Below are 16,094 nucleotides of genomic sequence, written 5' to 3' on the forward strand. Positions count from 1 at the left end.
AAAATTTTGATGATAGTGTCTTACAGATAATGAAAACCCAAATTCAGTGTCTCAGAAAATTAGAATATTGCATTAAATCCATTAAAAAATATTTTAAACAGAAATGTCAGGCTTCTGAAAAGTCTGTTCAATATATGGGTTTCACTTTCTGAAATGACAAAAAATATTGAACTTTTTCATGATATTCTAATTTTTTTTAGATGTACCTGTAGAGGTGTACTAAATAAGGCAAAAACCTTCAATATCTACTTTTCATTTTGGAATAACATCCAAAGATTTGCCTATTCATTTGCTTTGGTAATAAAATTGTTAAATTGTAAAGAGACTTTCTGGACACCCTGTGCATTATGGCAGTTCATTATGACTGCATGTTCAGGGCATGGGGAGATCAAACTTCTCATTTTGGGTCTTGAAGTAAATAAAATTTGGGAAACTCAAACACAATTGTTTGCTAACAAAACATCTTACATGACTTTAGTTCATTGTTCCAGTCATTGTTAATATGAAATAAGTTCCAGATATTTATTTGTTGTTGTGAAATATGTACAATTGTAGAAAATAAGCCCAAACATCTAAACAGTGAAGTCTTTTTATTAGAAAGAAAAACGAGGAGAAAAGAGTTCAAAGCTGCTCCTGTGTAGATGAAGACCTGTTTTGAATGTCCAATTCAAGTTTTACTTCGTCAACGTATGACCTGTATGCAGACATGTCATAACAAAGAATGTTGTTATTGTGAGAGTTGTCAAGTAATTCTTTTTCCTGTCAATAGGAGTGACCATATTCACACAACGAATCATCCACATCCAAATTTTGCATTGTCTGCTCAAACCTCCACTTGGATGGAATATGTCCACTGCCAAGGACACTTGGGATGAGATTAAAGTAGACGTAGAAGAAGCAGAGGGTGGCAGATAGTTTTTGTCATGGCACTCTACTTGAACTAAGAACTTAAAAAAGAAACCTAAATACTTTTCCAATATCCCTGATTAAGTTTCTCTATGTTGACACAGCAGCTTGCTTTACGACCATTTTCTGCCGAGCACTCTTAGGTGCTGACGAGTCAAGTCCCGATGCCCCTCCAGAGGTGTTAGGAAATCCATGAGCGGCCACATATTTACGGTACGCTTCTCGGATGATGCGGAAGGCTCGTGTGTTAGCATAAGGTATGTCGGTGACCGGGTCACGGTACAGTGCGGCCTTGTGGGTGACTGGACAGATCTCCTGGACAGGGAGCTGAAGGCTGGACTGTGCGCTGTTGGGAAAGGCCGCCTCGAAAGCTTCGTCGTCACTGAATGTTATGTAAGTGCGGGAGCACAGGCCTCCAGCGGGCTGCTGGGAAGGCGTGGTCGGATTTGTTTGTGCAGTCTGAGGGACGTCCTGGTCCAACCTTTGAAAAAAATAAAAAATAAAAAAATAAGAGTGGTGAGATAAAATAAAAGTTTTGCATCAATATACTGTTATTTTAAGGTTGATGGTTCACTCATGGTTTATTACTGGGTCAAATATAATTAAGCACCTGCAGCTACTTCAGGCGAACTTTGTCATATATCTCTTTGCAAAATGTTTTTCCAAAGGGATTTCTAAAGCCAACATTATTGCAGGGAGTCATACGTACCCTTCAACATCAACGTTTTCTTCTTTTAATACTGAGTGAGAGACAATGGGCATCAGGACTGAATGGTGACGGATTGTTGGTCCTTCAAAACGCCGTTTTTTGTGAACTTGTTTCTTCTTATCTGCCTCCAGCCTTTCATAATTCTCTACAAAAAGTAACAATGACAGGGATTCATTTTTCAAGCATTGTATATTGTTGTTGTGTGAAGATTCATAAAATTGCTTTTTATGAGATGAGAACTTGAGTAATCAGGAAAATTCGACTGTCCTATAGCTCAAACTAAAAAACTCATAATAATTACTAATATATAATACAAAACAGTCACAGTACCACATAGAAACATGTATAGTTTGTGGTTTATAGTTTGTAAGCTTTAAATACGCTCATACCTAAAGAGCGAATGTTGATCTCGGCTGTGATCTTGGCCTCAGCCAGCAGCTCCTCTTGGGTGAGGGGCCGGTCACGGTGAGCTCCTCGTCTTCTCCGAGGGGCATCCTGCCGCTCTTGCAAGCGCAGGTTAGTTTTTCGAGTATGCTCACTTGTGGACTGTCGGACTGACTTCCGAGCTAGAAAAGAGTTTAGTTCAAACCATTTATAAGACGTACATACACACTATGTTATAGGTATTTCTAGCCGAGGTTTTTCAGTCTTACTCTCTCCAAAATCTTGAAATTCCTGTGGAATCCTCCTTTTGAGCTCCACTTTGACTTTCTCAGTCTTCTTCTGTTCCTCAGAGGGTCTTTTGGGTTTGGGCTTTGCCACCTTTATAGGTTCCTTAGATTACACAAAGGCATTTGTTTTAGAATGTAGAGTATATTCATGAAAAACATGAACAAAGGACTCTAATTAACTAGTGTCTCAGTAAATTAATTAGTTAACATTTTAACAGCTCAGGAAGCAGTTGGTCGAGAACATCGGGTGATGAACACACAAATGCTTCCTACTTACTGAGGTTCAACAGTCTCTTACCTTTGTACACTCCCTTTCCTGTATCCAGTTCTCTCATCAAAACAAATGAGACATGCTGTAAAACAAACAGCTTGTCTTTGCCACTGTCTTTCCCAGTACACACTAATGCTCCTTTCCCACTGATGGTATCGGTTCAACTCATTTTGACTTAACTCAGCTTACCCAGGTTTTGGCATTAGCACACTGCATTTCCACTGCAGATATAGGCTAGTATTTGCTCATAACTATTAGCACAACTGCAGCTTCAACTTGCACTATAGGTTATAATCACCAAAACATATTATTATGTTAACCATTTTTTCCATGTTATAATATAGTTGTTTAGACTCAAATCTGTGGTCAGTTCATTAAGGCGCAGCCTACTGGAATATTTGGTCTGATGTTTTCAGAGATTTCCCCCTAACTTGGCTTGGCATCCCATATCAGAACATGATATGACACACATATATGTTAAGAAAGCCTGGCAAAGAAAGGACATATTCTGGACAATTGTTTATATACAGTACACTCTCAATATCCAATTCTGTGGCAATAGCTCACCTGCAAGTGATTTAGGTCAAACTGCCATATGTACAAATATGCATGTACAAATGGTTTACTCATGGCAACTAAATGTATGAGGGCATGAACAGATGGAAATCACTTGTGTTCAACTTATATGTTGTTGCGTCTTTGAGTACGTAGAAAAGTGCTATATAAAACCGATGTATTATTATTATTATTGTTGCGTACAACACATGTACTTCAGAGGAATCTTAAGCAAACATCATTATGATCCAAAAGAGGAGATACATAGTAGATTTTTCCACCAATATGCATATGAGACAAACCAAAACTTTCTCCATGTAAACTAGAAGCAGCTGCAATAACCTGGAAGTAGTACTTAATAATGAATACATATGTGTTTACCCTATATTACACAATCTTAACTAATAATGCTGACTTAATTCAGTTCAAACTATGATAGCAGTTGAAAAATTTGTTTCTACCTTATAGGCTTTAGTGACGACTCGACCCTTTCTCCGTGGTGCATCTTCCTCCTGGTCGCTGTCCGGCTCATCACCCTCATCGATGTCAAAATCGCTGTCCACCTCATCCTCAGTGTCTGAATGTTCTCCGTGATATTCATCATCCCCTGATTCCTGTAAGGGAGACAAGAAACAGCATCTAAGCAATATATGTGGAATAAAATTTTTAAAAGGTATCCATGTTTACATCAGTATTCTGTAGAAAATACATGACAATCAGTAACAACAATAACACTCATTTTTCAAATGTTTTTTCTCAGTAATGGAATTTTACTACACTATATAAAGTATAGTATAGTATGAGGCAGGTTGGCCAGAAAGTACAAGCAACTTACATTGTGTGCTGCCTGATAAATCCGAAAATACCTGACATTATATTTATGTACCACTTTCAAATCACTGTTTTTATACTTCTTTTACACCACTTGACAAAGCTCTGACACTGAAGACTGCAAAGTTAATCGTGGTATGTTTATTATTACAACAAAGGCACAAACTACACTGATACGAGTCCTAAGATACTCTCACCTAGCCAGACCACACTTTTAGTGTTGTACCACAGATAGAAACACAAAATGAAAACACATAACTGAGACCAGAAGTCCGATAAGTCACCAAATTTAAGTCTATACTACATTTTATGAGACGTTTTCACCATTTTCAAATATGTTTGGACTAAAGTAAATTATGCCAATGAACACTGTTCTTTGAAATATCCTTTATTTAATGTCCAGTCATCTGCAAATGCATATTCATATTTGCCATTCTCCTGGCAAAAATACATTATGTTCTTCCAGGAGACTGTAGTTTTACATTTTACATGAATTATTTGATGAGTCCTGATGACTCCCGGCATTGTCCAATTTTTTTGACACTAAAGACGTAAGAGGCTACTTACTGCATCACTTAGATTTAAATAACCTGTCACAGCTGAAACATCATTAACCACTGCAATAATTACCGATGGAAGGATCTGAACTATTTGCTTAGTTAATCCAGGTAGTCAGGCCCAGGAGCCACGTAAGGATACAGTGGCATACATGCTGCATTGCATTGTGGGTACTTGACATTTTACTCACTGTGTTCTATTTTATATGCAGGGGTTCGGGGGGGGTTAATGTCTATTTTGTCAAACCTGTAGGCCGAACAACACCGTACCTGTTTGTCGCAATCATGCTGTTGTTTATGCCATATTAATGAAACTTTAGCTCTTTCAAAGTAAAAGCACTTCCTACACACTTTGAAACTCACAATATCACTATCCTTCCTTCAAAGTACAGGTGCAACAATACTGCCCATAATCAGTCATAACCATCTCAAGGATCACATCAAAAGGTTCCTGAAAATCATCTCGCGACCTCCACTTTGGGAACCCCTGGTTTAATTAACCTGTATATGTATATAGTTTATGAGAGTAAGAACCATCACTGCAGCGGAATAATAAACTCGTACCAAAATTTCTCCTGCTCAATTGAAAACAATGACTTACTTTTTAGGGCAGTGTATTGGCAAGAATCTGGTGATACAATACAAATCACAATACTAGGGTCACAATATGATATATCGCGATATATCACAATACTGATTTTTTGGTTCTTTTTTTAAAAGATCGGTTCCTGGAAAAAATTGAATTACACCAGAAACACATACATAACCTGTGAATATCACATTACTACTTTGTTAGCATACAAACAACACAGCAAAATACCCACGTGGACATATAATTAAAGGAGCTTGCAGGATTCCCCAAAAATTTTTTTTACATAAAAAGAAAAACAAAAATGAACTTCTGCCCTATCTGCATTTGAATAAATACCCAGAAATATCGATACAGTACTTTTTAATATCAATACAGTACTTTTTAATGTCGATACAGAATCATGAAATGAAATACTGCAATACATTGCTGAACCAATATTTTCTTACCCCCCGATTACTTTTACAGTTATGCATTGGATACCCTTAAATAGCGTAAAACAAGTATGTTCACATAACTCTACCACGAAACGAGGAACAGATTAACTACCGCTCTTTCACTTTAGTCACTCACATCGTCGAAACCTCCATAGGTGGTCTTGTAGAATTCATCCTCTTCTTCAGCATCCAGTAATTTCGACATACGGTTACCCGCAGTTTTACGGGGCTCACGTCCAACTACCAGACTCATGGTAGTATTTTTTAATATCTCGGCAAAACTGACACACAGCGTTAAGGTATCTAAGTAGCGGTATGCTAACAGCTAATGCTAACACAAGGGGTATTTTGAGACCCCTTTTAGTTATCGCTCCACGTTCAGCTTTTCTTCACGCCCATATTTGTGTCACTTAGATATAAGAAGTGAACTAGATGTAAATGGTCACGTAACCGCACGAAAACGTACACTAATGTATGAGAAACTGCTCACAATGAATAAAGCATAAGGCTAGCGGCTACATTCACTGTAAAGCACATCCGGTAAATTACATTTATTTCCGGGTTATGACACAAAGGCTCCTTTCAGAATCAAATAAAAAAAGATTATAACTTACATACAAATATAATGCCATTTTTATCGCTGTATTATATAATTTAGATAAATATTCATTCGAATTTATACGTCAAATTACGATAAAATTGCAAAATATTGTCAAGGTTTAGTTTTTGGCATATACTCTAATATTACCATGGCAACAAGGCATGACCGTCCCAGTGGACACTGTGATAAATCATACGATTTTTGGTCATTGTTATTATTATTATTATTATTATTATTATTATTATTAGTAGTAGTAGTAGTAGTAGTAGTAGTAGTAGTAGAAGTATAATAATAATAATAATAATAATAATAATAATAATTATTATTATTATTATTATTAATATTATTAATATTAATAACAATAAATAATAATAATAATAATAATAATAATTATTATTATTATTATTATTTTTATTATTATTATTATTATTATTATTAGTAGTAGTAGTAGTAGTAGTAGTAGTTGAAGTATTATTATTATTATTAATAATAATAATAACAATAATAACAATAATAATAATAATAATAATAATAATAATAATAATAATAATAATAATAAGATTATCTTATTTTGTCTTATTAATAATTATTAAGATAGCATTTATTAGTACTAAGTCTAATTAACAGTACAATATGCTTATTTATGCTCAATGCACACACCATATGAACTGGTTGGCCAGAAAAAGTGACATTTAGACGGTGGGCCGAAGGACACTATCTGCTTTTGTTTTTGAAATGATCGATCCTCAATGATTGAGTGGCTGATTTTTTCTACAGTATATTATTATTATTATTATTATTATTATTATTATTATTATTATTATTATTATTATTATTATTATTATTATCTTTTCTGAATACATTTTCGTTTGTTGGCAGCCTCAATTCGATCACGTTTTTATATAAACGAAACTTATGTTTGATGAACTACTCTGGCAAACGCTATGAAGTGCTATACCACAAACCAATCAACAGCAAGTTCCATTGTCATGTGACATGAAGTCTGCCAATGACATTCGTCCAAATAGGAAGTAAATACGGAAACGCTTGGAAATACAGAAGTAAATACAGAAGCGACGACACTGCTGGCTGGTAAGGATGAAATTTCTTTTTAAATTTATAATTTCATGTTATAGCAATACTCAGTCTGCTAAATCTTTGTAGTCACTACTGTACACCCGCACAAAGCACTTTCATCGTGTTTAAATAGCCTACTATACGTCGTGTAATGTAATGATAGCATGCTGTAACACTAGAACGTAAATTACGGTGTTTGGTTTTTAGGTCTCTGGAATTAAAATATGGACATGTTTGTAATCCAGACGAAACCCAAGACTGTATTACAGTAAAGTTAGTTTTATCCCCAGTTATATAAGGGTCCGATCAAGGGAAAGTGAACATTAACATGAAAATGTAAATTTGCACACATTATTTATCACGTGGGCTCATTTTGTAGCTAAAGATCTCTATATCATGGAACTGTTATCCTTTTTAAAATTCCACTTCTGCTAGGCTGCATTAAATTAACTAAAAGACATGCAAAAGACTGTCTATTACTTTGAGAAATTCAAATTTTGAATGATGAAGTTTCAGTATGGTCCATCACAAGTTGAAAAGTACCATTGTGTTAGTATTAAATACATTAAATAAAGCATTGTAATTATATTTGGCTTGTTTTAAAAATTAACTGTTGAACACCAAATGTGTCCACGTGTTACCGCGTGATCAGACCCAAAAGTGACCAGGCAAGACAGAGATCCAAGTGTTAAAGATAATATTTATACAAGATTTAACCTCAACTGAATGTCACTTAAATCACAGAAACAGAAAAATAACAACAATAACAAGATTAACTGCCGAAATGCAAAAAAACCCAAAAACAAAACATGCCTACACATAGGCTTAGCTTGAAATGTTCTCCCAGTCTAAACAAGGACACATGTCTGTGCATGGTAGCCCATTGATTCTGCATGTACCCTTTCGCACATTGTGTTTCTTTTACAGGAGCAGTACACAAGCTCCAAGATGCCAACAGGAGCTGGGGATTGTGTCATCCAGTAAATCCCAAAGAAGTCTATCTCGATCTTCCAACCATGGACCATTGGTGGGAGCATATCTGGCTGACTGTAGCACCTCCTGTATATGGCTGCCTGGTAGTTTGCCCACTGCAGGGGTTTCCATAAGGCATCCCTGTTTGGTGGCAGGCTTCTGTCTGTGCACTTGCCACTTGTGAACATTTGCATAGTTGACATCTCCACCGCCTTTGAGGTCATAGAGGGCACATGTAAATGCTTCAGTTGCTTCATATAATTCTCTTCTTGGTTGAAAAGATGTTCCCAACTTCTTTAAAGTGACAGTGCTCTTTTTCAGACAGCAGTGTTTTCATGGCCTTCACTTTATTAACACCATGGAAAGTACTCACTGTATCACAGCCAGTGAAACAGTGGAGACCAGTCAGAGCATCAGAGGCGTCATCACCAAGATGGCTATGGATTCTCTGGACATGAATGGTGCAGTTGTTTGCCCCCTCCCCAGTGTCAAGACTGTTGATGATAATATTCGAGCTATAGTGTGAGGCATGAGCACAGTGAAGGAACAGCTGAGTGTCTGCCTCCTCCTGTGTTGTGAACAGTGCTGGCAGTGGTAAGACCTCCAGCTCTGTGCCACTGTTGGCCATTCGTATTGTGTGACACTCAGACCCATGTCCAACTATCAGCGAAATATCTTCTATTTGGTCTTTTCTGGACTTTGGCTATGTTCATGTTTGACCTGTTCTTATTTACACTTTAACTTCAATATGGTTTTCAATGCAAGACTTTCTTTTATAGTGCAGTATTTTCACTTAAAGGTTATGAATACTTTCCACCACTGTATAGCATTTGTATGATCAGAAATTTTAACGTGCTGTCCAAAGTAAAATCTATGATGTTGTACAAACCTTTAATCTGCTGCACTGCCCTTTCTTTCCTCTTTTGAGCTCTTTCAATGTTTCTTTTGTTGGCATATTGCATATAGCACTCTAGGTGGTAACCAACATTAGCTGGCACACTTGGAAACATATTATTTTTAAAATCATATTTTTGTGCAGCTATTGCTGCTACTTGGCTTCCATTTGCATTAAGGTCAACCCACTCCAAAGAACTTTTTACAAAAGTTGCCCATCTTGCAACTGAAACTGGTATTTTTGGGGTTATACTACCTGCCACATGCATACAGCACTCTATATTCTTCCAGCTAAGCAATGCACGTGTGGTTTTATGGTGTGGAGATGAGATGACGAAGAAGTGGTTGAAGAAGAAGAAAAACTCAAGACTCATCAGTTGAAGGATATAGTAGTTTATCTGTTGAGAAACATGACTTCATAATAAAGTTACACACCAAAAACTTATAAACTAGACAGTTTATGGTCTATTATAAATTATTTACAAAAATTAATCTTTAATATTAAAACAAGATGTGAAGATTACGTAGAAAAATCCCAGCACTGGCCATTTTAAGCACCTACAAAAGAGTTTACGGCCTGGTTATACAATTATATTACTGGTACATAAACATGATGATGATGACAATGATTTTGTACTATATATATATATATATATATATATATATATATATATATATTAGGCCTGTAACGGTACACGTACCGAACCGTTTCGGTACACACCTGTTCGGTTCGGTACACAGCTGTACCGAAACGGCACAGTCTGTTGAGAAAAAGAAAAAGGAACGAAAGACATTGTTTGATGCGGAACTTTAAATACGCGCAAGTTTCACACGGACATATTTAAGGACGCATACATTGACCCGAAATACGAAATAGCAGCTGATATAAGGTAAAAAAAAAAAAATATGATGAGAACCTGGAAGGAAGAGACTGAAGACCCTCCACCATCAGTACAGTCCAGTTTGGGATCACTTCAGGTCCCGGTGAAAGACAACAACGAGGAAAGAGACGGAGATAAGACGAATGCTGTGTGGCCCCTGGGAACTACGGTAGTTCTAAAACACACTAGTCTGTCTCTCTCTCTCTCACGCACGCTGTATACCAGAGGAATAGAACTCGGAGTTGGACGTTGAAAGTATATAAAAATGAAGTTTCACTTTCGTTTCACGCCAGCGTTAGTTACGTTAGTTAAGGACCGGACCGCACCCCCCCGGCTCTGACCAAAAACAAACAAACAAACAAACAAACCATCCCCCAGACAAATCGCACCTTGCGTGTGCGCACACGAGTACACAAAGTGTCCTAAACAGTTTGTTCTCTGTCCTAAAATAAATAATTTGGTTCAGTTTGTTGTCAATGTTGCTCTTCAGTTTGTTAAAACAGAATATCAGTTTACCCTCCTATTAATGTTGCACTACATGCAGAATTTTTTGGTTGATATTTTTATGCAGACTGTGAATTGACAGAACTGTGATTAGATTTTTGTTGTTTGTTCAAAACTACCTTTCAGGGAAAAGTGTTATACTAATGTTTAAAATACATTTAGTAATATTAATAATTTATTTTATTTTCTATTTGATTTATAGCAGCAGAATTATATTATTCCTGTTTTTCTATATTCTATTGTGTCCAAAAATTGGGGGGAAAATGTTCAAAAATTCAAATGTATGAAATACATTTTGAGGGGTTTTCTTTCTTCCCGTACCGAACCGAAAAAAACCGAACCGTGGCTTTGAAAACCGAAAACGTACCGAACCGAAAATTTTGTGTACCGTTACAGGCCTAATATATATATATATATATATATATATATATATATATATATATATATATATATATATGTATATATGTATAGTTGTTCATTTTCAGACTGTGTGATTTCGACACATGTAAGGAAGACAAGCTGTCAGTCTGCTTCCTCCCAGTGAGCGTGTTTACATTGTGGGGGTAGGAGGGGTCCTACTGTGGCCCTGCACCATTGGTTCATATTGCCAAAGCTACAATCTCATTGGTTCATCAGTTTCAGTTGTCCCGCAACTTGCCTGAGCAGAGCAACAATTAAAAGTCAAGTTTGTCCAAATATATGATCAAAATAGAGCTGCTAACAAATTTTCCTAGACTCTACAGAATTGTGTGAACAACTGTGTACAACATGAAAAACACGTTCAGCCCACCGTCTGAGACTTTTTGGGGAGTAGTAAATAAAAGTACTAAAATTAGGTTTAAGTAGGGATATAAGTATATTTCCAGTATATGGTAATTGCAAGGAAAATGAACATTTATGGATGGTTTGTTTGTGTGGGAGGGGTGTCGGGTATATAAAGCCTGAAGTAGATGCTCCTGGAGGCAGAAGTGTGGCCCTGCTGGTGTGGAGCAGGTGCTGAAGCTGGTTACCCTTAGCCATGGGCTGAGCTTTAATTTCTGTTGTTGATATCTGAGTTTCCTTATGCTCTGTCCAGCTGATTTTCATCAGTGATTTTGTGTGTGTGTGTGTGTGTGTGTGTGTGTTTTTCATTAACACAGCTCCAACGGCTTTGTTACTTGGACAAACACTGTAAATAACTTATACCACGGTGAAGCTCATTCCAGCCTCCTGGTGTGTTTCCTCCTCCACTTGGCCAACCATCACAGGTTGGTTTAGAGAAGCCACAGCTCTGGGATAGAAACTGTTCTTTTGCCTGGTTGTGTGGCTGGACATGGTTCTATAGCATTTGCCTGATGGCAGTAGTTTAAAAAGGTCATGGCATGAATCTGATAGTGTAGATCTCTTCCAGCGTGGGTAGTTGAGTCCCAGTGACTCTTTATACACTGCACACAACACGCTGGAGAGCCTTTGTGTCCACTGAAGAGCAGCTAGAGCACCGCACTGACATGCAGTCCTGTTAACCATTTAGGTGGAGTGTTGTTCAAAAAATATTCAATTTTGGTATCAAGATTTCAAAAAGCCGTGGCTTGGAAGTGGTTAGAGATAAAGGCATACAGTAACGGATGAAAATATTAGGTATGTCCCAAAGTTTACAATGGGAGTAAATTTACTCATCTGATTTTCATATTGTGATGTCACAGGGTTGGTAAAATTGAACTTTACATTGAACATTACATGGAAGTTTTCTTTGCGTTTTTGGTTGTCATCGTATCCTTAAAATAAATTAACTTAGACATGAGTAGAAAGTAAAATGCAGTAAGTATTAGTAGCTTCTTACCCAAGCAGCTGAGTAGATGTACATTTTCATTCTCTGCTCAGCTGCATCAACTCCACCCATAAAGGTGTTGAAACTGTCAACACACACTGGTTTCTTGATGTCATGAAAACTAGTCAGGCTTTCCTGTATACGAATTTCTGTTGCAACACACGTGTTGCCATGAATAGATGACAGCATGGTGAGATGTTTCATGTCGTGCCATGCACAAGCCAGCCGTTTGCTATGTCGCATGAACACTGGGTCATCTCCCCTTCTCAAAGGGAAGTGGGGAAGTGGGCTGGTCTCAGACCCTCTGGCATCCCTGTCCTGTTACATTTTACTGTCCCACATATTCCAGTTCTGTTTGCTGCCAATTCGTTGGCTATGGCTGATGAAGTACAGTAGCTGACCATGTACACCTCATGTCCTTTCCCTGTGTATGGGGCCATCAACTGACCAACAATAAAATGGGTCATGCCTAAATCATCAGCTTCATCTGCGTGTCCTGTGTGGACTGACCATTGTAATATATACCCTGAGCTGGCTTCAGGCATGAAAAATGCCATATTTGGCTACAGAGCCCCCAGACATGTTCATCATTATTGGCAAAGTATAGGAAAGAGTATTATCTCAGATCTGTTCCAAGACATCACTTTGCCAAAGCCAGGTGTAAAAGTTGGCCAAAATCCTGCCCAGTAGTCCTCAATCTCACATTTTTCTACAAGCCGGTCAACTTGCCCGGGTGGCCAGGCAGGAGGCCACCATTGTCGACAGAAAAACTGAGCGGAAGCAACGTCCAGAAAGCACCTCCTCTTTTATTTTCACACTATGTTCACCAACACAAACAAAGACTAAAAAGACCACCCAAAAGGCAACAACCCCCTTTAATACAGATTCTGATTCCACTAATTACTGGTATGTTCCATTTAGCAGGTGATACCATGATTAAATATAGAATAAATATATACATAAAACCCATAACCAATAAATATACACTTCATAAATGTATACAAATACCTAATACCATTCATAAATACCCATAAATGGAATTTACAGAAATTTAAAATAATAAAATTCCCCTCTAGCCCTTCCCACTCGGTTACTCCCACCCAGAACTATCAAAAAGGTGCCGGCACCAGGGTTGACCTTTCCCATACAGCTCTCATATATGCATGTGCATTGCATATATTCTGTCAGAATCTGTCAGAATGGTGGCTAGTACAAAGCGGTAGAAACGAACAGGCTGGAATACATTCATGCTAACAGTAGCGGTAAGTGCACATTCATTGTATTAGGATTGAGACCAGCGTCCCCGCCCCATTTCACCATTTTGAACTTAGAGGCACCACAGTCCCATAGCAGTGCATTTATTGTTTTTGTAAATTGACTGTAAAATTTGTCCGATTGAAGATACCTGGGAGACACTGCTGCATTAAAAACTGTTCCAGTTACTCCCACGATTAGCACAACAAACATAAAGACCTGGAGGTACATTATTTAGGGTTTCCAACTAGTTTAATGTGTTTAAAATTCCCACACACTAACCCAGCCAACACACTAACCAGACCATCACTGAACTAGAACTGAACCCCAGTCACTTCACACATACATGGAACAAGAATGTAGGAAGGAAACATTAAAAACATAAATGATGCTGTCTATTGACTACGAAACAATGTTGATAGAATTTCACCATTACTACCCCCTGGATTACAACACGTAAACATGGCACTATCCACTAGCTTGACTTTGACCCCACCACAGTGTTTTCACAGTCATTGGACTTGAAGATCCCCAAACCTTGAACCCAGCCACAGTAAAACTGTTCATAGCTGTCAAGGGACTTCAGGCTTTTGAATTCTTGTAAAGTAACTTATGCTGAAAGCAAGATGGTTAACTAACTGCATGTAGGTCCAGGGGAGCAGAGAGTCAAGATCTGTGCACCAGTCGGACACCGGTGAACTCCGGTGGCTCGTAGAAGTTTATAACCTTCATATCTCTGATCTCCAAATACCTTTGCTTAGCAGTGGCATTGAACTTCTCCTGATAGGAACCCCTTGCTTTTACCACCACCGTACCTATTTTTTTCTTAAGTCTTGATTTATATGGCTCTTTTTTGAACATCTGTACTATGCTGTTGCCCATAGCAACCAATAGCTTGTAAGTTCAAAATGGCGCAGCCTTCCAGATATGTCACATGATATGACATATGTCCTCATTCCTAATTCTTTCACATTATAACGTTTATCTGTTGATCAAAACAAGTGAAATATAGCAAGATAATTTCACTTGACAAGATTTCTTGAATTAAGATTGTTAAATCTAGAAACTAGAAGCACTCGGAGAGTGTAGACCTCCGCCAAGGCAGATCAGTGCCCCGGATTTGGATGAAAATTTCAGGAAATGTTGATACTGGCACATGGAACAAATGATTAAATTTTGGTGGTGATCAGGGGTATGGGAGGTGTGTGTGTGTGTGTGTGGGGGGGGGCACTGATGGGCCTTGGCGGAGGTCTGCGCTCTACGAGTCCTGTTCTAGAAAAGACAGCGCAGACCTCCGCCAAGGCCCATCAGTGCCCCCCCCACACACACACACACACACACACACACACACCCCACATCCCCCCGATCACCACCAAAATTTTATCATTTGTTCCTTGTGCCAGTATCAACATTTCCTGAAATTTTCATCCAAATCAGTCCGTAACTTTTGGAGTTATCCTGCACACAAACATACAGACAAACAGACAGACAAACCAACGCCGACAAAAACATAACCTCCTTGGCGGAGGTAATAAGCATGTCTACAGATGTACAGTATGAACACTTAAAATAAGAAATTAACTCTTAAAACAAGATAAATAATCTAGTACTTCTAAAGCTACGTTTTGTTTTGTTTTTTATCTTGGTAAGAACCAAATAATTTGCAGTGTGGAGTTTGGTGGTGGGTTTGTTGCGTTAAGACTGTGTTAAATGCTGAACTGTAGTCCATAAATAACATTCTCACATATGTGTTCTGTCTCTCCAGGTGACTCAGACCGATGAAGACGGTGAGATAGCATCCTCTGTGGACCTGTTCACTCTCCAGGCAAACTGGTGTCTGTTTTGTGTGGGTGGGATGGAGTTTTTGATGTGTCAGAGGACTAATCTCTCAAAACACTTCTTCACTGTCGGGGTGAGGGTCACTGGCCGGTAGTCACTCGGGGAGGTGATGTTTGTGGTCTTTGGCACTGGCACTATGGTGGCAGCTTTCAGGTGCTTTGGTACTGTTGCTAAGGAGAGAAAGGTTGAATATGTCTGTGAAAACTCCAGGCAGTTATCTTGCACAGTCCTTTAGAACCTGGCCTGGAAGGCCATCTGGGCCTGCTGCGTTCCATGGGTTTACTCTGCTTAGTGAGCGCTGTGCCTCACGTGGAGTCAGTGTCAAAGGTTGTACCTACCCTGTGGCTGGGTTTGTTGTCTTTGTCCCTCTGTGTCTGCCATCGAACCGAGCAAAGAAGTTGTTGAGCTCATGTGTTAAGGCAGTGTTTTTCAACCTTGGGGTCGGGACCACATGTGGGGTTGCCTGGAATTCAAATGGGGTCACCTGAAATTTTTAGTAATTGACCAACAACCAACAACTTACTAATAAAAAATATACGGTGAGTTGAGAGAGACAATCCCAATACATATAAGACATGACAAACTGAGTGTGAAACTGCAGCACTGTGGTTCTGTTTCTGTGTCAAATGTTCACTGTGGTCAGTTTCAGATGCTGCAGCTCTTTCATAATTCATAGTTTCAGTTCTTATTTGTTCAGTATTAATTGTCCTCCTTGTAAATCACAGCTGGACTGACTGGA

The 16,094-nt window shown here is 38.2% G+C and overlaps 1 protein-coding gene and 1 long non-coding RNA gene across 2 annotated transcripts; one reads left to right on the plus strand and one right to left on the minus strand.

Moving 5' to 3' along the window:
- Nucleotides 1-508: 508 nt before the first annotated feature.
- On the minus strand, nucleotides 509-6,059 carry vps72a (vacuolar protein sorting 72 homolog a). Its single transcript, XM_030148067.1, has 6 exons — nucleotides 5,663-6,059; nucleotides 3,574-3,726; nucleotides 2,269-2,389; nucleotides 2,005-2,181; nucleotides 1,616-1,760; nucleotides 509-1,387 (listed from the first exon to the last, which is right to left on the minus strand). The coding sequence occupies exons 1-6, from the start codon at nucleotides 5,777-5,779 to the stop codon at nucleotides 997-999; spliced, it is 1,104 nt and encodes a 367-aa protein (XP_030003927.1). The 5' UTR covers nucleotides 5,780-6,059; the 3' UTR covers nucleotides 509-996.
- Nucleotides 6,060-7,150: 1,091 nt separating this feature from the next.
- On the plus strand, nucleotides 7,151-9,071 carry LOC115428533 (uncharacterized). Its single transcript, XR_003936636.1, has 2 exons — nucleotides 7,151-7,219; nucleotides 8,132-9,071. It is a non-coding gene; the product is annotated as an uncharacterized LOC115428533 (long non-coding RNA).
- The last annotated feature ends 7,023 nt before the right edge of the window (nucleotides 9,072-16,094 follow it).

The sequence above is a fragment of the Sphaeramia orbicularis genome, chromosome 11 (genome assembly GCF_902148855.1).
Source record: "Sphaeramia orbicularis chromosome 11, fSphaOr1.1, whole genome shotgun sequence".
Taxonomy (NCBI): Eukaryota; Metazoa; Chordata; class Actinopteri; order Kurtiformes; family Apogonidae; genus Sphaeramia; species Sphaeramia orbicularis.